This window comes from Micropterus salmoides, unplaced genomic scaffold (genome assembly GCF_014851395.1).
Source record: "Micropterus salmoides isolate LMB-PRFRI ecotype aquatic unplaced genomic scaffold, ASM1485139v1 Ms_hic_scaffold_2822, whole genome shotgun sequence".
Classification (NCBI taxonomy): domain Eukaryota; kingdom Metazoa; phylum Chordata; class Actinopteri; order Centrarchiformes; family Centrarchidae; genus Micropterus; species Micropterus salmoides.
The window spans coordinates 12,019-34,245 of record NW_024042065.1 but is presented as its reverse complement, the minus strand read 5'-3'; the positions used below and the strand labels follow the sequence as shown (position 1 = coordinate 34,245).

Here is a 22,227-nt window from a genome sequence, read left to right as displayed (position 1 = left end):
TGTGCTCAGCCTCGTCTGTCTCTGTGAAGGACGAAGTGTTCTGATCTGTCCTGTATAGCGGTCCAAACCAAAGAGACTGTGGTCAGTGACTTGCTGCAGTGAAAAGAGTAACCAGCCGTTATATCCTATATCAGCGTCATAGGCTCTGACTTTAGTCACCAAGTGTCCTGCGTTCACATTGCGGGGAATCTCCTCCACACCTTCAGCAGAACCGTTAGAGCTGACTGGATACAGTGACTGGAGCGTTGTCGTTCTGATCCAGAATGAACACGTTCACTGTGACGTTGCTGCTCAGTGACGGAGTTCCAGAATCGGAGGCAACAACTTGGAACTGGAACGTTTTCAGAGTTTCAAAGTCGAAACTTTTTAGCGCCAAAATTTCTCCGTTTTCAGAGTTTATGTTGAGGAAAGACATTATATCATTTTGGCTCCCTTCTCTCACAATGTGATATGAAATAACTGCGTTGTCATTTAAGTCTTTGTCCGTTGCGCTCACGGAGAATATCGACGCTCCAGCTACGTTATTTTCTACCAGATAAAACTGTAATGTATTTTGAGAGAATTGCGGTCTGTTGTCATTTACATCTGATATCTGGATGCTCAGAGTTTTAAAGGTAGATAAGGGAGGTTCACCACAGTCTGTAGCTTTTATTGTTATTTCATAATGTGACACCTCCTCTCGATCCAAAATCGCTTTGTGACAACTGAGTACGTGTTTTCCTTGTAAGAGGGCTTTAGTTCAAAAGGTACGTCGTTGGATATGTGCGAAATAATTTTCCATTGACACCGGAATCTTTGTCCTTCACACTAATAAGTGAAATAACTGTTCCAGGCTTTGAGTCTTCAGACACTGTATTTGACAGCGATGTGACTTCTATTTCTGGTGGATTATCATTAACGTCTAATATCTTTATAATGACTCTACACTCACCGGTTAATGGAGGTGTCCCTTTATCTGATGCCTCAACGTCCAGTTCGTATACGTCGTTTTCTTCATAGTCCACTACACCTTTTATTCTAATCTCTCCAGTTAATTTGTCCAACTCAAAAATATCATACACTTTGCGCCTCAAGGTTTTTCCAAGGTTGTATTCAATATCCCCGTTAGAGTCTAAATCGGGATCTGTGGCATTCATTCTAAACACTGAAGTACCGATGGGAACATTTTCCTGTATTGTAATTTGATAAATCTCCTGACTAAACATTGGACGGTTATCATTACTGTCCAGAACAATAATAGAAACATTTAGTGTGCCTGATCGTTGAGGTTTTCCTCCATCAACTGCTGTAACCAGCAGCGTGTGTTTGTCCTTTTGTTCTCTGTCTAACGATTTCTTCAGCACTAAAAATGGTATTTTACCCGCATCGCTTTCACGAATATTTACTTCAAAATGCTCATTTGGCGTCAAAGTGTATGTACGTATTGAGTTAATTCCAGCATCGGGATCACGAGCAGTGTGTTTGAAATCGCCTTCCAGGTAATGTATGTTCCGCTATTTCAAATTTCTGTTCTCTCTCAGGAAAAGCAGGAGAATGATCATTTACGTCAGTGATTTCTACGATTACATAGTGTATTTCCAAAGGGTTTTCAACAAGGATTTTTAGCTCTATTAGACAAGCACCGCTCCCCTGACAGAGCTCCTCTCTGTCAATATGCTTTTGAACGTACAATGCCCCATTGATCTGGTTTACTTCAAAAATAGGGTCCTTACTTTCAGACACAACACGGAACCGTCGATCATTCAAAGAGGTGATGTCAAGGCCAAGATCCTTCGCAACATTTCCAACAACAGTTCCCTCTTCTACCTCCTCTGGAATAGAGTACCTTGTCTGAGCCAAAGCCTGTTTTCCGAAAAGCAGCAGTAGTGCCAAAAGAAACCAGGAGCAGTCCGTTGTTCGAGTTTTCGTGCCGGTCCCCATTGTTATCCAACAACACATATACACACAGGAGCCTTTACCGTGACAAACAATTAGGCCTTATGTCCAGTATCTCATATTTGCAAAACGCCCAGCGTGATTCAATCGGCGGGTATGCTTGTTCCAAATACCGGCTTGGCTGTATTCAGTAGGAAACAAAAGCCTCCAAAGGGGATGGACACAGACATTCGTGGTTTCCTGGTGTAGTAGTGACACCTAGAGGTAATAACTAAAAGTAAACTTGACTACATGTACTGTTGTTTTAGTAAACGCCCCCGACAAAACATATGTAATTGGCCATGAAAAACTTAACAGTTCTAACCTCATTTCGTTTGATTATTATTGTATTTTTTTTTATCATCCTCTCACTCTTTCCCTCTGACAAATAAAATGATTGATGTGTTGCACTTGTTAGAGGTTTATTAATCAACACAATTCACTTAAATACAGACTTAGGGAGAGTTATACTAATCAATGTTTCTTAAACATGGTCATGTCTTTCAGCACCATGAACAGCAATAAGGAATGGTCGCACAGCCTTCCCTCGAATGACGAGGTAAGTGAAGTAGTTGTGTGTTAAAATAACTACCCATGTCAAAAGAAGTTCTTTTAAAGGCATTGAAAATATACTAGAAATTCACATAGTATGCTATTAGTACATTCATACTCCTAACATGCTTACTACAAGTATATTAAAGCTATATTCTCCTGAGCTTTAATATACTTCTCAAAAGTATACTTTGAATAAATTGGTAATAATATATACTTAATTAAACTTTTAATAAATATGCTTATATAAAAGTATATTTTTCACAACATTTTAATCTATTTATTCAAAATATATTTATATTTAACTCTTAGTAAATACTATTTAGGTGTACTTTGTGGAAGTACATTGTTAAACAATTACACTTTTAGTGGGTTAAAAATATATTTATGCCAAACCTGCTTCATTGTGTAGGCTACTGCAAAATATTGTAATTATTTGTGTAATTGCCACATGTTTCAGCCTGATTTCCAGAAGTATGATTTTTAAAATGTTTTAAAACATTTAAAACGTTTTAAAATGTTTTTTGAACATTAAAATATTTTCCAAAAGCATATTATTTCTTTTTTTTTCATTTCTTTTCTTTCTTTTAATTTTTTTTAATCAGGTAAATAGTTAGTTGAGATCAGAGACTTCTTTCATAAGGGTAACCTGGCCCAGAAGGAAGCAGCACATGTTGTTAACTTAACAAACAACAACATATAGAAATAAGCATACTTTAAATCATTATGTAAATATACTTTTTTCTGTGTGTAAACGGTAAATACGTGTACATAGGGGCGAAGTGTGTCCTCCCGCCAAGCCCACTAGCACATTGCATTCAACCTGACCAATCAGAATCAAGGTTTTCAAATCGATGACCCAATCACACAGCGTGAAAGTCCGCTTCACGAAGGTTAACGTGTTTACTTGAGAGGGAAGCTATTTTTGGCCAGAAATCATTTTGTTTCTCAGGTTTCCTTTGTTTTACTTTACCGACTCGGACGTGGAAGGTGGACACCACAGACATAATAAGAAAAGAACACAGAAGAGAAGAATATCCGGTCAGCTCCCTGCAGAAGTTAAAGAGTGAAAAGAGGCGTGCCTGGCAAGTACAAGCAGGAGAGGACAGACGCAGAGACTGCCAGCAAAAACCGTCTTTCTTGGTAAGTTTATTATTGTTAGCAAGACAACACAATTGTGTAAGTTAACTAAAGTTGAGCTCACTCTGGGTTTGAAAATATTTTCCTTGGTGGATAGCTCTGGTGTGCATTAGCTAATGCTAGCACGTGGATTAATATATTTGTTAGGTAACGTTAGTTAGCATTTTAATAGCTTCATAATCGAGACAGCTCTCGTCTGCCTTAAACAGTGTTGGAGTAACGTGTTACAATAGAAATGCGATTAACGTTACAGTAATTTATTGCTTTTTGCTGTAAGGCAGATTTTAATGTTACTAAAATTTCGGTAATATAGAGTCTCAGTAACCTGTTGCTGGAATTTGATGCATGAGATTTTAACAAGGCAGGCCTGTGCATGTGTGTAACTGTTATGAGCCCTCAATTCTGCTTTTGCACTGTTAAAATGACCAGTGAGGTCTTTATCAGAGTAATAAATGCAACTTAATATGTTGCTGTCTGTGTGCTAAAGGTTGTCATTTTTATAGTCTACCTTAATACTCACATGTCCATGTTTACAGTAAGTTATTGGTCACTGTAACGTTAATCATTATTATTCCTGCCCATATAGTCTGTAAAGATATCACCACGGGTTTTGTTTTTGTTTTTTCATTTTTGTATAAATTCATTCTAAAGTTTAGCTGAAGCTACTATGAATCATCAGCTGAGCATCTGTGTTAGACTATTCAGAAGTGGATATCTTCTAAAGGTGCACTGTTTTTTTAGAGATTTCTCTTCACTGCAGCCACGGAGGGGGTAATCATTACAGTGACCAATAACTCCGTTATAACAGCAATGTTAAAGTGTACACACTTATGTGGGAATTGTTTTAAGACCCGCTTGATACGCTAATGAAGAACTAAACTAGGTGGAAGTACTGGCCTACCTGAATATTTATTATATTTCATTTGCAACTGCATTTCTTTTCTTTTAGAGCTTCCTGGGATCGTTGCCTCACTCAGATGGATTAGAGGTCACGAAAACCTCAAAGGACCAGCTGGAGCCTCACAAGCTCAGTGTGCTCATAGATGTGTCTGGCTCCTGCACACGATCACTGTTTTTGCTCTCACTACATGTCAATGGGGTCAGACTAAATAAACAAATATTCTTGTGAAAAAAATATTTTATTTTATTTATATATATATATATATATATATATATATATATATCATATTTATTTGAGCATTAACTGGGAGGGGTCCCTTGTGGAAAACCATTTCACCTGAACCTAAAAAGTTAGCATTATCAGAACAGTTAGTCATTATGTCATATTGTGTTTCGGCAACTTTAAACAAAACAAAAAATCTGACAATGGTTGTTAATTAATTAGAGGTAATATTGCTTTGATATAGATAAAATATTTCCTTTTCCCTTCCACAGATACTGTGTGATAAAGCAGTTTCCAAATTCCATAGTGTCTGCAGAAAATGCAACGAGTCCTACTCAAAGATACCGACCCTCCACTCCAAGAATAAGGATTGACATTTTTCAGTTTCAGTTTGGTTCCACCATTTGCACTGAATGCTTGTGACGGAGTACCTTCACTACAGTTGAGTAAGCGATTGGACTGCCATACCAACGAGTAGGGATGGAGATTGAGACCCGGTTCCAAAAGGACCCGGTTCCAAAATTTCTCAAAACCCGAAAATCAATAAGGTTCGATCTTATCGATACTGCTATTGAGACTTGCGGGTCCTATGATGTAAGGTTATGTCTCGAGCGTCAAATCTGATTTAATTTGAAACGCAATGGATAAGAAAATCATCAGGCTGCAGTCTCTGGCTGCTCTCTTTCGGCTCCCACACACACACACACACACACACACACACAAGCTCCAAACTACTGTAACGTTAGTTTATGACAGCTACGCTCTTTAGTCTAAGTACGTGCAATAAAACCTTTGCAAGTAAAAGACAATACTTTATCAATACATCTGTCTGTAAGGTAACATTAAACATGTAGAAATGGGTAATTTAATCATCTCTGTCCTCAGTATCTCATCCTGTATGTTTTATACAAGCACAGCTAACGCTTGGCATTAGCCAAATGTTAAAAACAAGCTAAATAGAAAGCTGTGTGTCTGCAGCACAGACCTGTCTGTAGACTTAAAAACTCAACTGCTGGCTGAGACAAACCAGCCGCTCCTCCTCCTACCTGGTAAGGTTACCTGCAGCCAGCGAGAGAGGAGGAGGGACTGATACAGACTGATGTTATTCTTTCTAAACATCACTCACTACTTGTGATGTCAGATAAAGTTAGGGAGTTATTTTGCTGCTGTAAACATTAATGTTGCTGCTCTAGAAACAACATTTAGCTGGATTTAAAATATTAAATTAAAAACAACCAGGCAGTTAATATGTACACTTCAATATATGTTTGTTCATTCATTTTATTTTATCATATTAAGTGTTATGTCATCTCAATATTTAACGTTATCACACATTAAATATTTTCCTCATACCCTGCAGGCCTAACTCATGCCCTTTGGGTCTGGTCTTACTAAATTACCATCACTAAATAATAGTAAAGTATCGATAGTGGTATAGATAAAAAATCGGATCGTTAAGCAGTTTAAGGGTATCAATATCAATAAAAATTAACGATCATCATCCATACCAAGGAGCCTGGTCTTTGCAGTTGCTGTCAAAGTTGCATGTTTGGTACCCTTTAGACCTGTGTTTGAATCTGGGTAGGATAACTGCTCTCGCCTTTGGCTGCATATGGTGTCAGAAGTGGGATAGCTTGCCTTGAGGTCATCTGAGCTGTGCCCAGAGTCTGAACCATATGAGGGACCACTATAGGTAACATTAATGATGGGATGTGTATAGTGTACTTTTCAGTAATACTGATCATATGCCATCATTTTACTGATTTTATTTTTATTTGAAGGTATTTTGGTCAAGATGTGATACATGCTGCTATACCTTTTAATGTACAGGAATCTATTTTGTAATGTACACAAAATTTAAGTTTTTAGTTGTCTGTATGTGTGTATCTTGTAAAATACTTTTTTAACTGATTTTTTTTTTATTATTATGCTAAAAGGGCATTTTGCAAGGTATTTTTAATGCATTAATAATGAATTATTCTCATACTGAATGGTTTCATGAAGCAGCTTCCCAAGATATTAATAGTGGCTCTTGGAGTATACTAGTAATAAATTACTAATATGCTGAAATGCTAATAAAAATGTTCAGAGAACACATTTATGTGAAGTTTAAAATATATTTAAACTGTTCTTCAAGTATAGCACAAAAGTATTTTAAGTTAAATTTAAAGAAGTATATTTAAATTATAGTAAAGGTACTTAAAGTAGGTCCATTTTAACACAACTAAGTATATTAAAATATATTGTAATTGTCTTAAAATTGACTTTAAGTATTTCTAAAATGACACTTAACATACTTTAAGTTGTTCCAAAATAACACATTTAATATACACTTAGTATAGTACAATTAAAATATGATAAGTGCATCCAAAAAAAGTGCTACTTAATTATATTTCTTTTTCACTGGGTAGGTCCATACATACTGCTCAAAAGACTCAAAAGAAAACTGCTACATTTTCAAACTGTCATTCAATTGTTGGTTAGAAGTTGCATTAATCTGAGACCAAACATTGAGAAACTTAATGCCCACATATTCCCCCAACCTGATTATAAATACTTTGTTTTGCTGATCCTATTTATTTGCAATGTTGCATCCCTTTCTTAATAAACAAGCTCTTAGTGTGATGAATGAAGGATAGAATTCAGAAGAAACTTAACAAACTCATTAACATTTGTAGATAATATAACACACTTAACAAAAAGTATATGTTTGAGTATGCTGTGAATGATATTTACGGACAAGATAAGAAGAAACTTCCAGAAAAGGGCAACCAAAAAAAGAAATGAATCCTAAACATATTTCTTAATGTCTTACCTCTCCAGATCCCCTCCTCCTGTCAGGGAGCACTAGTGTATTCGCGTGGCTGCCCGGGACTATAGTAGATCCTATACTCATTCTGGGTCCAACTAACATGTACCGTTTCTCTCCAGATCTGTACTGGATGCTGTGGCACAGTGTCCCGTCATAATTAGCCTCTTGCAGATATTTAGAAGTATAGTCTGTGGTTTTGGAGCACTGCATTGCAATCAGCACGATGATACTGATGAGAAAAAGTACAGAAACTGAGCCCAAAGTTATCATCAGATAAAAAGTCACGTCGGTCCCCTCCTCATCTTTGGCTGAACTTTTAACATCAGAAGCTGCAAAAGCCTCTTTGGGCTCCACAAGTTTGACCACCACAGTAGCTGTTGCTGAGAGCGACACGTTCCCATTGTCTTTGACCAGTATGAGCAGTTTGTGCTCAGCCTCGTCTGTCTCTGTGAAGGAGCGAAGTGTTCTGATCTGTCCTGTATAGCGGTCCAAACCAAAGAGACTGTGGTCAGTGACTTGCTGCAGTGAAAAGAGTAACCAGCCGTTATATCCTATATCAGCGTCATAGGCTCTGACTTTAGTCACCAAGTGTCCTGCGTTCACATTGCGGGGAATCTCCTCCACACCTTCAGCAGAACCGTTAGAGCTGACTGGATACAGGATGACTGGAGCGTTGTCGTTCTGATCCAGAATGAACACGTTCACTGTGACGTTGCTGCTCAGTGACGGAGTTCCAGAATCTGAGGCAACAACTTGGAACTGGAACGTTTTCAGAGTTTCAAAGTCGAAACTTTTTAGCGCTGATATTTGTCCGTTTTCAGAGTTTATGTTGAGGAAAGACATTATATCATTTTGGCTCCCTTCTCTCACAATGTGATATGAAATAACTGCGTTGTCATTTAAGTCTTTGTCCGTTGCGCTCACGGAGAATATCGACGCTCCAGCTACGTTATTTTCTACCAGATAAAACTGTAATGTATTTTGAGAGAATTGCGGTCTGTTGTCATTTACATCTGATATCTGGATGCTCAGAGTTTTAAAGGTAGATAAGGGAGGTTCACCACAGTCTGTAGCTTTTATTGTTATTTCATAATGTGACACCTCCTCTCGATCCAAAAATCGCTTTGTGACAACTGAGTACGTGTTTTCCTTGTAAGAGGGCTTTAGTTCAAAAGGTACGTCGTTGGATATGTGCGAAATAATTTTTCCATTGACACCGGAATCTTTGTCCTTCACACTAATAAGTGAAATAACTGTTCCAGGCTTTGAGTCTTCAGACACTGTATTTGACAGCGATGTGACTTCTATTTCTGGTGGATTATCATTAACGTCTAATATCTTTATAATGACTCTACACTCACCGGTTAATGGAGGTGTCCCTTTATCTGATGCCTCAACGTCCAGTTCATATACGTCGTTTTCTTCATAGTCCACTACACCTTTTATTCTAATCTCTCCAGTTAATTTGTCCAACTCAAAAATATCATACACTTTCTGCCTCAAGGTTTTTCCAAGGCTGTATTCAACTTCGCTGTTGATGCTTTCGTCGGAATCAGTTGCATTCATTTGAAATACTGAAGTACAGATGGGAACATTTTCCTGTATTGTAATTTGATAAACCTCCTGACTAAACATTGGACGGTTATCATTACTGTCCAGAACAATAATAGAAACATTTAGTGTGCCTGATCGTTGAGGTTTTCCTCCATCAACTGCTGTAACCAGCAGCGTGTGTTTGTCCTTTTGTTCTCTGTCTAACGATTTCTTCAGCACTAAAAATGGTATTTTACCCGCATCGCTTTCACGAATATTTACTTCAAAATACTCATTTGACGTCAAAGTGTATGTACGTATTGAGTTAATTCCAGCATCGGGATCACGAGCAGTGTGTAGTTGAAATCGCCTTCCTGGTAATGTTTGTTCACCTATTTCAAATATCTGTTCTCTCTCAGGAAAAGCAGGAGAATGATCATTTACATCGGTGATTTCTACGATTACATAGTGTATTTCCAAAGGGTTTTCAACAAGGATTTTTAGCTCTATTAGACAAGCACCGCTCCCCTGACAGAGCTCCTCTCTGTCAATATGCTTTTGAACGTACAATGCCCCATTGATCTGGTTGACTTCAAAAATAGGGTCCTTACTTTCAGAGACGACTCGGAACCGTCGATCATTCAAAGAGGTGATGTCAAGGCCAATATCCTTCGCAACATTTCCAACAACAGTTCCCTCTTCTACCTCCTCTGGAATAGAGTACCTTGTCTGAGCCAAAGCCTGTTTTCCGAAAAGCAGCAGTAGTGCCAAAAGAAACCAGGAGCAGTCCGTTGTTCGAGTTTTCGTGCCGGTCCCCATCATTATCCAACAACACATATACACACAGGAGCCTTTTACTGCGACAAACAATTATTTATGTCCATCCCGTGGAGTATCGCATCTTTAAAGAACACACAACGTGATTTCATCGGCTGTTGTGGTTGATTCAAGTGTTTCTTTGCTCTGCTCAGATGGGAAAGAAAAGGTTGGTGAGGGGAGGGACAAAGTCGTGTCTGGTTTCCCTTTATAATAGTGACACCCAGAGGTGATTACTAAAACCAGACTTTCCTTTATAATCGTTTTTTTTTTTTAAAAAACAAAAATGACTCTATAGTCTTCCTCTAGTCTCACCAACAGGCGTATGAAATTACCATTTAAATATAAGCGTCCAATATGTTCCTTAAACAATGAATTGCTGTTTAAGGTGTTCATGTATTTCAGCATCACAGAAAACAAGCACAAGTCGTAGCACAGCCTTCCCCTCTAACTAAATCTACTGTATGTATACTGTTCAGGCAACTCTACAGAAACACTGAAACATGCCAAACTTCAAACGTTTCAGTCAGTAATTGGTTAGAAGTAGGATTATTTTGAGACCTAGCTGTCAAAAACTCAATGCCCACATGTTCCCAAATATAGAGTATAATTACTCTGTTTTGCAGGAAAAGAGTAAACTTTTCATTTCAGCACCAAAGACAATGGTAACAAAGACTGTCCTCTTTACAAATGATAAGCTGTATTATGTATTTGTAATCAAGAGTGTATGGAGGCTACATGAATAATAGACCAGATTAGGACACAGTAGCTGTTTTTAATATAGAGCTATCAAGCTACATCAAGCGTTTTGCTACACTGACCCAAATGTCTGTTTCTATACAAACGACCACTTTCTCTGATAAAGGAGCCAATATTATATAATAGAAACTATGACAAATAGCTGTATGCTTGTAACCATGTTTTATAGAGAAAAAATAAATAAATTAAGTGGCTTACCTCTCCAGATCCCCTCCTCCTGTCGGGGAGCACTAGTGTATTCGCGTGGCTGCCCGGGACTATAGTAGATCCTATACTCATTCTGGGTCCAACTAACATGTACCGTTTCTCTCCAGATCTGTACTGGATGCTGTGGCACAGTGTCCCGTCATAATTAGTCTCTTGCAGATATTTAGAAGTATAGTCTGTGGTTTTAGAGCACTGCATTGCAATCAGCACGATGATACTGATGAGAAAAAGTACAGAAACTGAGCCCAAAGTTATCATCAGATAAAAAGTCACATCGGTCCCCTCCTCATCTTTGGCTGAACTTTTAACATCAGAAGCTGCAAAAGCCTCTTTGGGCTCCACAAGTTTGACCACCACAGTAGCTGTTGCTGAGAGCGACACGTTCCCATTGTCTTTGACCAGTATGAGCAGTTTGTGCTCAGCCTCGTCTGTCTCTGTGAAGGAGCGAAGTGTTCTGATCTGTCCTGTATAGCGGTCCAAACCAAAGAGACTGTGGTCAGTGACTTGCTGCAGTGAAAAGAGTAACCAGCCGTTATATCCTATATCAGCGTCATAGGCTCTGACTTTAGTCACCAAGTGTCCTGCGTTCACATTGCGGGGAATCTCCTCCACACCTTCAGCAGAACCGTTAGAGCTGACTGGATACAGGATGACTGGAGCGTTGTCGTTCTGATCCAGAATGAACACGTTCACTGTGACGTTGCTGCTCAGTGACGGAGTTCCAGAATCTGAGGCAACAACTTGGAACTGGAACGTTTTCAGAGTTTCAAAGTCGAAACTTTTTAGCGCTGATATTTGTCCGTTTTCAGAGTTTATGTTGAGGAAAGACATTATATCATTTTGGCTCCCTTCTCTCACAATGTGATATGAAATAACTGCGTTGTCATTTAAGTCTTTGTCCGTTGCGCTCACGGAGAATATCGACGCTCCAGCTACGTTATTTTCTATCAGATAAAACTGTAATGTATTTTGAGAGAATTGCGGTCTGTTGTCATTTACATCGGATATATGAATGCTCAGAGTTTTAAAGGTAGATAAGGGAGGTTCACCACAGTCTGTGGCTTTTATTGTTATTTCATAATGTGACACCTCCTCTCGATCCAAAAATCCTTTCGTGACAACCGAATATATGTTTTCCTTGTAAGAAGGCTTTAATTCAAAAGGCACGTCTGAGGTTATGCTTGATATTATTTTTCCATTGACACCAGAGTCTTTGTCCTTCACACTAATGAGGGATACAATTGTTCCAGGCTTTGAGTCTTCGGACACTGAATTTGAGAGCGATGTGACTTCTATTTCCGGTGGATTATCATTGACGTCTAATATCTTTATAATGACTCTACACTCACCCGCTGATGGAGGTGTTCCTTTATCTGATGCCTCAACATCCAGTTTATAAACGTCATTTTCTTCATAGTCCACCACACCTTTTACTCTAATCTCTCCGGTTAATTTGTCTAATTCAAAAATATCATAGACGTTTTTCTTTAGAGTTTTTCCAAGGCTGTATTCAACTTCGCTGTTGATGCCTTCATCTGGATCTGTGGCATTCATTCTAAACACTGAAGTACCGACGGGAACATTTTCCTGTATTGTAATTTGATAAACCTCCTGACTAAACATTGGACGGTTATCATTACTGTCCAGAACAATAATAGAAACATTTAGTGTGCCTGATCGTTGAGGTTTTCCTCCATCAACTGCTGTAACCAGCAGCGTGTGTTTGTCCTTTTGTTCTCTGTCTAACGATTTCTTCAGCACTAAAAATGGTATTTTATCCTCATCGCTTTGACGGATGTCTACTTCAAAGTGATCGTTTGAAGTCAAAGTGTATGTACGAATAGAGTTAATTCCAGCATCGGGATCACGAGCAGTGTGCAGTTGAAATCGCCTTCCTGGCAATATTTGTTCACCTATTTCAAATCTTTGTTCTTTTTCTGGGAAACTAGGAGAGTGGTCATTTACATCAGTAATTTCTACTGCTACATAGTGTATTTCCAAAGGGTTTTCGACCAGGATTTTTAGCTCCGTCAAGCAGGCACCACTACCCTGACAGAGCTCCTCTCTGTCGATTTTCTTCAGCACATACAGAGCCCCATTGTCCTGGTTTACCTCAAAAAATGCATCCTTAGATTCAGACACAACACGGAACCGTCGGTCAAACAAAGAGGTGATGTCAAGGCCAAGATCCTTCGCAACATTTCCAACAACAGTTCCATATTTCACCTCCTCTGGAATAGAGTACCTTATTTCCGCCAAAGCCCGTTTTCCGACAAACAGCAGTAGAGCCAAATGAAAAGCAAACCAGGAACAGACCGTTCTCCTAGTTTGTGTTTCGAACCCCATCGTTATAAAACAATACATTAATACACCAAAGCCCGTTGCTGCAATGAATGTCTGCATCCAACCCGTTTTTGTCGCAAATGTAGAAATAGCACAACACGATTCCATCGGGTAGCGAGCTCAACTCAAATGCCTTCTCTGGTTTTCACAGTGGGCAAACAAAAGCTTTTTGAGGGGAGGGTCAACGTTTCCTATGATTTCCCGATGTAATACTGACACCCAGAGGTCACTGGGAAAGTAAAAGGCTATTATATAACTCAATTTAAAAACAAACATACCCAGTTGCCTCATATGCGTCTTAAATTTACAGCATCTAAACACCTGCTCAAGGAGTTTACTTTGTGTAGCAAAAAAAATATGTGTAGATTGTCTCTCAATGATGTAGCAAAAGAATAATAGTTTAAGTTGTTAAAAAATACCATGGATTTAGTTTATTTAATTTCTTCGTGCACTAAGTTCTGTATAGACAAGAAAGTATTTCCCTTTCAGCACCATGGATAGAGATCTGAACAAAGCGTTTGGTATTTACCAGCTTTCATCTGCTTGAAAATGACAAACACGTGATAAGTGAAGAATAGACACAACTGTGTGAAGCAGTGAGCCTCTTATTGACAAAACAAAGAAATTTTGCTACGCTGGAATACAAATATCTCTTGCTATAGAAACAGCAAATTCTGTCTTGTGAATCGGACTAACCTACAGATGCAAATAATAAGCATCACAATTGATCAGACTTGTACTATATGTTCGAGTTTGTTTGAGCTGCTGATTAGTGTTCTATGTACTAGGGTTTTTAGAAAGATGATAAATATAAAATAGGCAATTGGGCAAAATTCAATGAGAGAAAGAGATGCATATAGACATTTTGTACGTCACATTGTTTTCAATATCTTACCTCTCCAGATCCCCTCCTCCTGTCAGGGAGCACTAGTGTATTCGCGTGGCTGCCCGGGACTATAGTAGATCCTATACTCATTCTGGGTCCAACTAACATGTACCGTTTCTCTCCAGATCTGTACTGGATGCTGTGGCACAGTGTCCCGTCATAATTAGTCTCTTGCAGATATTTAGAAGTATAGTCTGTGGTTTTGGAGCACTGCATTGCAATCAGCACGATGATACTGATGAGAAAAAGTACAGAAACTGAGCCCAAAGTTATCATCAGATAAAAAGTCACGTCGGTCCCCTCCTCATCTTTGGCTGAACTTTTAACATCAGAAGCTGCAAAAGCCTCTTTGGGCTCCACAAGTTTGACCACCACAGTAGCTGTTGCTGAGAGCGACACGTTCCCATTGTCTTTGACCAGTATGAGCAGTTTGTGCTCAGCCTCGTCTGTCTCTGTGAAGGAGCGAAGTGTTCTGATCTGTCCTGTATAGCGGTCCAAACCAAAGAGACTGTGGTCAGTGACTTGCTGCAGTGAAAAGAGTAACCAGCCGTTATATCCTATATCAGCGTCATAGGCTCTGACTTTAGTCACCAAGTGTCCTGCGTTCACATTGCGGGGAATCTCCTCCACACCTTCAGCAGAACCGTTAGAGCTGACTGGATACAGGATGACTGGAGCGTTGTCGTTCTGATCCAGAATGAACACGTTCACTGTGACGTTGCTGCTCAGTGACGGAATTCCAGAATCTGAGGCAACAACTTGGAACTGGAACGTTTTCAGAGTTTCAAAGTCGAAACTTTTTAGCGCTGATATTTGTCCGTTTTCAGAGTTTATGTTGAGGAAAGACATTATATCATTTTGGCTCCCTTCTCTCACAATGTGATATGAAATAACTGCGTTGTCATTTAAGTCTTTGTCCGTTGCGCTCACGGAGAATATCGACGCTCCAGCTACGTTATTTTCTACCAGATAAAACTGTAATGTATTTTGAGAGAATTGCGGTCTGTTGTCATTTACATCTGATATCTGGATGCTCAGAGTTTTAAAGGTAGATAAAGGAGGTTCACCACAGTCTGTAGCTTTTATTGTTATTTCATAATGTGACACCTCCTCTCGATCCAAAAATCCCTTTGTGACAACTGAATATATGTTTTCCTTGTAGGAAGGCTTTAATTCAAAAGGTACTTCATTTATTATGCTTGATACTATCTTTCCATTGACACCGGAGTCTTTATCCGTCACACTAAGTAGTGAAATAACTGTTCCAGGCTTCGAGTCTTCAGACACTGTATTTGACAGCGATGTGACTTCTATTTCTGGTGGATTATCATTAACGTCTAATATCTTTATAATGACTCTACACTCACCGGTTAATGGAGGTGTCCCTTTATCTGATGCCTCAACATCCAGTTTATAAATGTCGTTTTCTTCATAGTCTACTGCTCCTTTTATTCTAATCTCTCCGGTTAATTTGTCTAATTCAAAAACGTCATAGACGTTTTTCTTTAGAGTTTTTCCAAGGCTGTATTCAACTTCGCTGTTGATGCCTTCATCTGGATCAGTTGCATTCATTCTAAACACTGAAGTACCGACGGGAACATTTTCCTGTATTGTAATTTGATAACTCTCCTGACTAAACATTGGACGGTTATCATTACTGTCCAGAACAATAATAGAAACATTTAGTGTGCCTGATCGTTGAGGTTTTCCTCCATCAACTGCTGTAACCAGCAGCGTGTGTTTGTCCTTTTGTTCTCTGTCTAACGATTTCTTCAGCACTAAAATTGGTATTTTATCCTCATCGCTTTGACGGATGTCTACTTCAAAATGCTCATTTGAAGTCAAAGTGTATGTACGAATAGAGTTAATTCCAGCATCGGGATCACGAGCAGTGTGCAGTTGAAATCGCCTTCCTGGTAATGTTTGTTCACCTATTTCAAATTTCTGTTCTTTTTCTGGGAAACTGGGAGAGTGGTCATTTACATCAGTAATTTCTACTATTACATAGTGCATTTCCAAAGGGTTTTCGACCAGGATTTTTAGCTCCATCAGGCAGGCACCACTACCCTGACAGAGCTCCTCTCTGTCGATTTTCTTCAGCACATACAGAGCCCCATTGTCCTGGTTTACCTCAAAATACGTGTCCTTAGATCCAGACACAACACGGAACCGTCGGTCATTCAAAGAGGTGATGTCAAGGCCAAGATCCTTCGCAACATTTCCAACAACAGTTCCGTCCTCGACCTCCTCTGCGATAGAGTACCTTATCTGAGCAAACGCTTGTTTTCCGAAAAAAATCAGTACAGCCAAATGAAAGACAATTGAATAGTACCCGCTGTGTCGACTTTGTCTATCGGTCCCCATCATTAAACTAAAACTTAGAGAAAAGACAAGAAAGGGCTTTACTGCGATATAAAAATATTTATGTCTAACCCCATGAGTAGCTTATCGCATAGTTACAAAATGCATGACATGAATTCATCGGCTTGCGAGATAGATTAAAATGCCTGCCCTGTTGTGGATGACAAACAAAAGCGCTTTAAGGGGTGGGACAAAGTGTTACATCGTTTCCTGCTGTTACAGTGACACCCGGAGGTAATCAAAAGAAAGTAATACATTACTAATACATTAGTAATACATAACTTCTCTTATGCCTCTAACATTATTATTGCTTGATTACTTGTTTTTTTTTTTTGTTCTGTTTGAGCATAAATAGTGAATGTACTTCAATAACCATGGAAAGCAGTCATAATCAGGCTCATAGTGTATTTCTCATTCAAATGTACCTCAGTATTTAAACTCGCACAACAGAAATTTCCACTGTCCACTGTTTAGAGCTGTGGCTGTCAAAAACAAACTACTGTAGTATTCCCAAACAAGTTCTAAGTATTGTATTTTTCTTGATTACAGAAAAAATAAAAAAGCATTTCAGAACCATGGACAGCAGCCACAATCAGGCAAAGACTGTATTTGTTAGAATTTGCTTGCCTTACCTCTCCAGATCCCCTCCTCCTGTCAGGGAGCACTAGTGTGTTCGCGTGGCTGCCCGGGACTATAGTAGATCCTATACTCATTCTGGGTCCAACTAACATGTACCGTTTCTCTCCAGATCTGTACTGGATGCTGTGGCACAGTGTCCCGTCATAATTAGTCTCTTGCAGATATTTAGAAGTGTAGTCTGTGGTTTTGGAGCACTGCATTGCAATCAGCACGATGATACTGATGAGAAAAAGTACAGAAACTGAGCCCAAAGTTATCATCAGATAAAAAGTCACATCGGTCCCCTCCTCATCTTTGGCTGAACTTTTAACATCAGAAGCTGCAAAAGCCTCTTTGGGCTCCACAAGTTTGACCACCACAGTAGCTGTTGCTGAGAGCGACACGTTCCCATTGTCTTTGACCAGTATGAGCAGTTTGTGCTCAGCCTCGTCTGTCTCTGTGAAGGAGCGAAGTGTTCTGATCTGTCCTGTATAGCGGTCCAAACCAAAGAGACTGTGGTCAGTGACTTGCTGCAGTGAAAAGAGTAACCAGCCGTTATATCCTATATCAGCGTCATAGGCTCTGACTTTAGTCACCAAGTGTCCTGCGTTCACATTGCGGGGAATCTCCTCCACACCTTCAGCAGAACCGTTAGAGCTGACTGGATACAGGATGACTGGAGCGTTGTCGTTCTGATCCAGAATGAACACGTTCACTGTGACGTTGCTGCTCAGTGACGGAGTTCCAGAATCTGAGGCAACAACTTGGAACTGGAACGTTTTCAGAGTTTCAAAGTCGAAACTTTTTAGCGCTGATATTGTGCCATTTGCTTCATTTATATTTAGAAAAGAGGTTACAGTGTGCCCCGGACTTTTACGGTTGAGTGAATATGTGACTGCTGCATTTTCACCTCCATCAGCATCTACTGCGCTAACTGAAAAAATTGACATTCCAGCCTTGTTGTTTTCTGGCACATAAAAAGTATAAGGGCTTCCAATGAACAAAGGACTATTATCGTTAACATCGAGCACATCTACCTGTATCACCTTTGTAGATGACAAGGCGGGGCTGCCTAGATCTTTAGCCGTTATCATAATATTATAGACATTTATCTTTTCCTTATCAAGGTATTCTTTGGTGACTAAAGAGTATGAGTGTCCGTCAGGGGATGGCTTTAAGTCAAAAGGTAAATGACCCGGCACACTGCAGACCACCTGTCCGTTCACACCTGAATCAAGGTCTGCCACACCCATCAACGCCACCACCGTGCCAGGAGGTGCATCTTCCGGAATGCGACTGGAAAGGGATGTGATCTCTATTTCGGGTTGGTTATCGTTCACGTCTTCCACTCTAACAACCACGTTGCAGTGTGTGGAGAGAGACACGGCCCCTTTATCCGCAGCCAGGACCTTAATCTCATAGACTTGCTTTTCCTCGTAATCAAGCCCCCCTTTCACCGTCAGTTTGCCAGTTCTACTATCCAAATCAAAAGGCTCACCTGACAGTCCTCTGAGCTTACTCCGTAAAGAATATTCGATCTCACCGTTCACCCCCTCATCCGAGTCAGATGCATTTACTGTCAGCAGAAATGTTCCTGCAGGTGCGTTTTCCTTTATTGTTATAGTGTATTTCTGTTTATCGCACACCGGTGAGTTGTCATTAATATCAGATACAATAACAGATACATTAATAGTACCAGCTTTTGGTGGTTTACCCCCATCTGCAGCTGTTAACTGTAACCAGTGTTGAGCTGTGTGCTCTCTATCCAAAGGTCGCTGTAATATTAAATATGGGACCTTCCCATCCTCCCCAAATTCTTCGGTTTCGAGGCGAAAATACTGGTTATGGGTTAGCCTATATGATTGTAAGGAATTCAAACCAACATCCAGGTCGTGTGCTCCTTCAGTTTGAAATCGAGATCCAACAATGGCGGACTCCAGCACCTCTAATGTGTAGTTTTCTTCGAGGAATTTGGGCGAATTGTCGTTTACATCGAGTATTTCAACTATCACTTGGTGCATCTCGAGAGGATTTTCCACAACTGCCTTAAGATTTGTGATGCATGGAACAGTTTTTGCACACAGCTCCTCCCTGTCTACTCTCTGGTTCACTAACAAAATTCCATCCCGGTTTACCTTAAACAGATCCTGCTTTGTTCCTGACACCACACGAAGATTCCTATCCGTCAGTCTTCCAAGATCTAATCCAAGGTCTTTGGCTACATTTCCAACTGCCGTGCCTAATTTTAATTCTTCCTGAATGGAATATCGTATTTGAGCAGAGATTCCCTCCAAATTAATCACAATCAGCAGAGCCAGACAAAAAGAAATCCACACATCCAGCCACCGTTTTTTGATGTCCGTTATCGCCATTGTTTGTAAAAATCCTTTAAATCTTAAATCCGTCAACAAAATTCTTGCGGGATTTTCAATTTACTCATAATAAACAATAAAGGTCTGTGGGAAGCATTCTGGCAGAAGAATGAAGTCGCTTTAGTCCGTTCTTTCAACCCGTCTCGTTTGGGTTGGTAGTGAAGGCACATTTAAAAAGATACACCCTCACACACACATAACCACTATAGTGATATATATAGTGTAACAGCACCACCCGTTGTAGCTGTAACGACGGTGCGGCGACAACAAGTTTTTTTTTCCAGTTTAGCCTATACAATATGTGATTTTGCGGAAATACTACCAACAATGGAGTTATATAACTAATGTTCAGAAACAGGACCACGCCTCTACCACTAATTCGACCACCTGCGCCTCATCCAATTCTTCCAATCAACCTCCCGTGCTTCACTCATTTCATCCACCTGTGCCTCTAATCCAATCACATGCACTCACGTATATAACCCTGTCTAACCCCTTTTCTCTCCCGTTTCTCAGTTCTCACATCCCTCCCACCCAAACCAGTGAACTTGCATTTAGGCAGTAGACGTGCTAAGTAGGATTTGAAGTTTTAATTACACTAGTTGTGGAAAAGGTATTATTTAACATTTGTGTGTATGTTAAAAGCTGGGTCTTGCAAACACAATGCATATTTCAAGTCGGAGAGAGAGGCTTCTCCTTATAAAATGTCTAAAATATCCTATTTCAAGTTATGTCGATCATTTAGTTTTTTTATTTTTGTGTTGAATCACACCATCCGTTTCCCACGACTAGCCAGTAAACATTTGTCATTAAAATCACTGTTGCCAACCTCCAATTACATAAGCAGAAAGTAAACACCAGTTTTTATTTTTTCTACAGACATTTAAGAGAATAACTGTTGGCATCTAAGTGTGTCGAGAGACAATTAGAAAAAGTCGGTCCGCAGGAGGTAATTTCATTTTCTTACCTGCAACAACAAAAACAAAAACAACAATAACCTAAGTGTAGTGAACAGGGGATTTCCGTGAAACTCCCAAGTTATGCCACTAATTAATGACTAATTAATTCAGTGGCCTATAAATGTAGCAATTGAAAGTTGGCTCTTGTTGTACTCTTTTCCTACACATACGTCAAATTGCATATTTCTAGGAAACTTCGTGAAAATCATTAGTAAATGATTCTAAATCTCATGGATTTTTCCACGGAAAAAGGAACCCACAAACCATAAATACATCATTTGTTTGTTTGGGTTTTTTTACATTTCACAGAAATTAACTGAATTCATACACGAACGCATACACACACACACACACACACACACGCTTAGCTACTGTATTATTATTTTTATTTTTTACTATTTTGTTTTATATTTTAAAAAATTGTATTATATTTTTTTAACACACAAACACACACTGTTTTATTTACTTTATTTAATGAACTGTATGAAATCAGTTGTTCTTTTGTATTATATTTTAAGCTTTGGCAATATCGTTGTTTGACATTCATGCCAATAAAACTGAACTGAATTGTTTGTTATGTGTGTTCTAATGTAGGTAAAGCTGTTAACATTCACATTCTGTCTGCTTGAAGTCTGTGCGGTCTGCTCAGCACACACCCACAATCTTTCTCTTATTGAAGAGGTGAACAGCGACATCTCATGGATTAAATCTGCTAGTACACCTGTGATGTCGCCCCTCCTTTGTCTGCTCTACCTTGTGCCCCACGAGGAACTATTTCCACCCTGAAGCAGCGCGTGGGAAAATGAATAAATTCAGATAGAAACGAAAAAATAACCGTCACTCTGATAGCAACTAACGGCTAACCGCACCCCTCCCGCGTGCTGCGGCTACGTATTGGTTCTGGAATTAGGCCAAACGTGCGCGCGCACCGGCACTGCCGCATTCTGCAACACCTCCTCCCATTTCTGCCCCCATCGTTTCCCCCGCACTGCTTCAATGCTACCAGATTGTTTCAACGCACCTAATTCGCATTATTACCCGCCCTTGTTGGGAGAGGTGGCGATCTCATTTGACAGAGAACGCTCATCTGATGTCTCCAAGCTGCGGATGCTGCACCGTGGAGGGAGGCGGGGGAGGGGGCATGTCTAAAAATTACATTACAGGCAGATTCAGAGCACAGACCCCAGGAACAGACAGCCCGTCGCCATGGCAACGCAGCGCCTGTAGGCAGGTCGCTGTCCACGGTGCTGAAAGAGCTGTGCTCAGGAAGGAAGGAAGCAGAGGGGGGGGCGGGGGATGCAGGAGCTGTGAATGCTGCGGACAAAGAAATCAGATGTATCCACATGCCTTGATACTGTTAATTCTCTAAAACATGTAAGATACACATTACCCCCTCATAGTCAGATCCCTCCCTCATGGTTTATTACCAATAATTATTTTGCAATTAAGGTATCAGGGAAAAGGCATGTACCTGTAGCCCACATATAAAAACACATATAAAATATCACTCTTTAATTCACTTTTTTTTATTATATTCATTCAATTATGCATAGCAAACAAGACCCCGGATTAATACATAAAATACATTGCGGCATGGTGTATGGTGCACATGTGTTAGCCTACGAGTGCCAGCTGGTGGTTGTTCTGGTGTTTTGTTCCACATTGGTGCATTGTAGTGTCATGTGTGCTTGGCTGCCAGTGGACCAGAGCAGCGAACAACCGGCAGTGTGTGAGTCTCCTCTCTGGGTCAAGTGGTGATGAGAAAGGAAAGCTTATCTCAAGCTGCTTCATCTCACTTTTATTCCAAACAAACACAATAACATCAAAATTAG

At 39.7% G+C, this 22,227-nt stretch overlaps 4 protein-coding genes and 1 pseudogene across 4 annotated transcripts; all 5 read right to left on the bottom strand.

Annotated features, from left to right (window-relative positions):
• Positions 1–4: 4 nt before the first annotated feature.
• LOC119882003 lies at positions 5–2,039 on the bottom strand (annotated as a pseudogene).
• A 5,478-nt stretch (positions 2,040–7,517) lies between these two features.
• LOC119881998 (protocadherin alpha-3-like) lies at positions 7,518–10,008 on the bottom strand. Its single transcript, XM_038692020.1, has one exon. It carries the CDS (start codon positions 9,909–9,911, stop codon positions 7,533–7,535), a length of 2,379 nt encoding a protein of 792 aa, XP_038547948.1. The 5' UTR covers positions 9,912–10,008; the 3' UTR covers positions 7,518–7,532.
• A 770-nt stretch (positions 10,009–10,778) lies between these two features.
• On the bottom strand, positions 10,779–13,333 carry LOC119882002 (protocadherin alpha-8-like). Its single transcript, XM_038692023.1, has one exon. It carries the CDS (start codon positions 13,305–13,307, stop codon positions 10,779–10,781), a length of 2,529 nt encoding a protein of 842 aa, XP_038547951.1. The 5' UTR covers positions 13,308–13,333.
• Positions 13,334–14,047: 714 nt separating this feature from the next.
• LOC119882000 (protocadherin alpha-8-like) lies at positions 14,048–16,449 on the bottom strand. Its single transcript, XM_038692021.1, has one exon. It carries the CDS (start codon positions 16,447–16,449, stop codon positions 14,083–14,085), a length of 2,367 nt encoding a protein of 788 aa, XP_038547949.1. The 3' UTR covers positions 14,048–14,082.
• Positions 16,450–16,967: 518 nt separating this feature from the next.
• On the bottom strand, positions 16,968–19,585 carry LOC119882001 (protocadherin alpha-8-like). The gene has a single exon (XM_038692022.1). The coding sequence runs from the start codon at positions 19,434–19,436 to the stop codon at positions 16,968–16,970; it is 2,469 nt and encodes an 822-aa protein (XP_038547950.1). The 5' UTR covers positions 19,437–19,585.
• Positions 19,586–22,227: the final 2,642 nt, after the last annotated feature.

What these genes read in the sequence shown, in the direction of transcription:
- LOC119881998 (XM_038692020.1), bottom strand. Translation starts at nt 9,911, where the DNA reads ATGTGTTGTTGGATAATGATGGGGACCGGCACGAAAACTCGAACAACG.
- LOC119882002 (XM_038692023.1), bottom strand. Translation starts at nt 13,307, where the DNA reads ATGGAATCGTGTTGTGCTATTTCTACATTTGCGACAAAAACGGGTTGG.
- LOC119882000 (XM_038692021.1), bottom strand. Translation starts at nt 16,449, where the DNA reads ATGGGGACCGATAGACAAAGTCGACACAGCGGGTACTATTCAATTGTC.
- LOC119882001 (XM_038692022.1), bottom strand. Translation starts at nt 19,436, where the DNA reads ATGGCGATAACGGACATCAAAAAACGGTGGCTGGATGTGTGGATTTCT.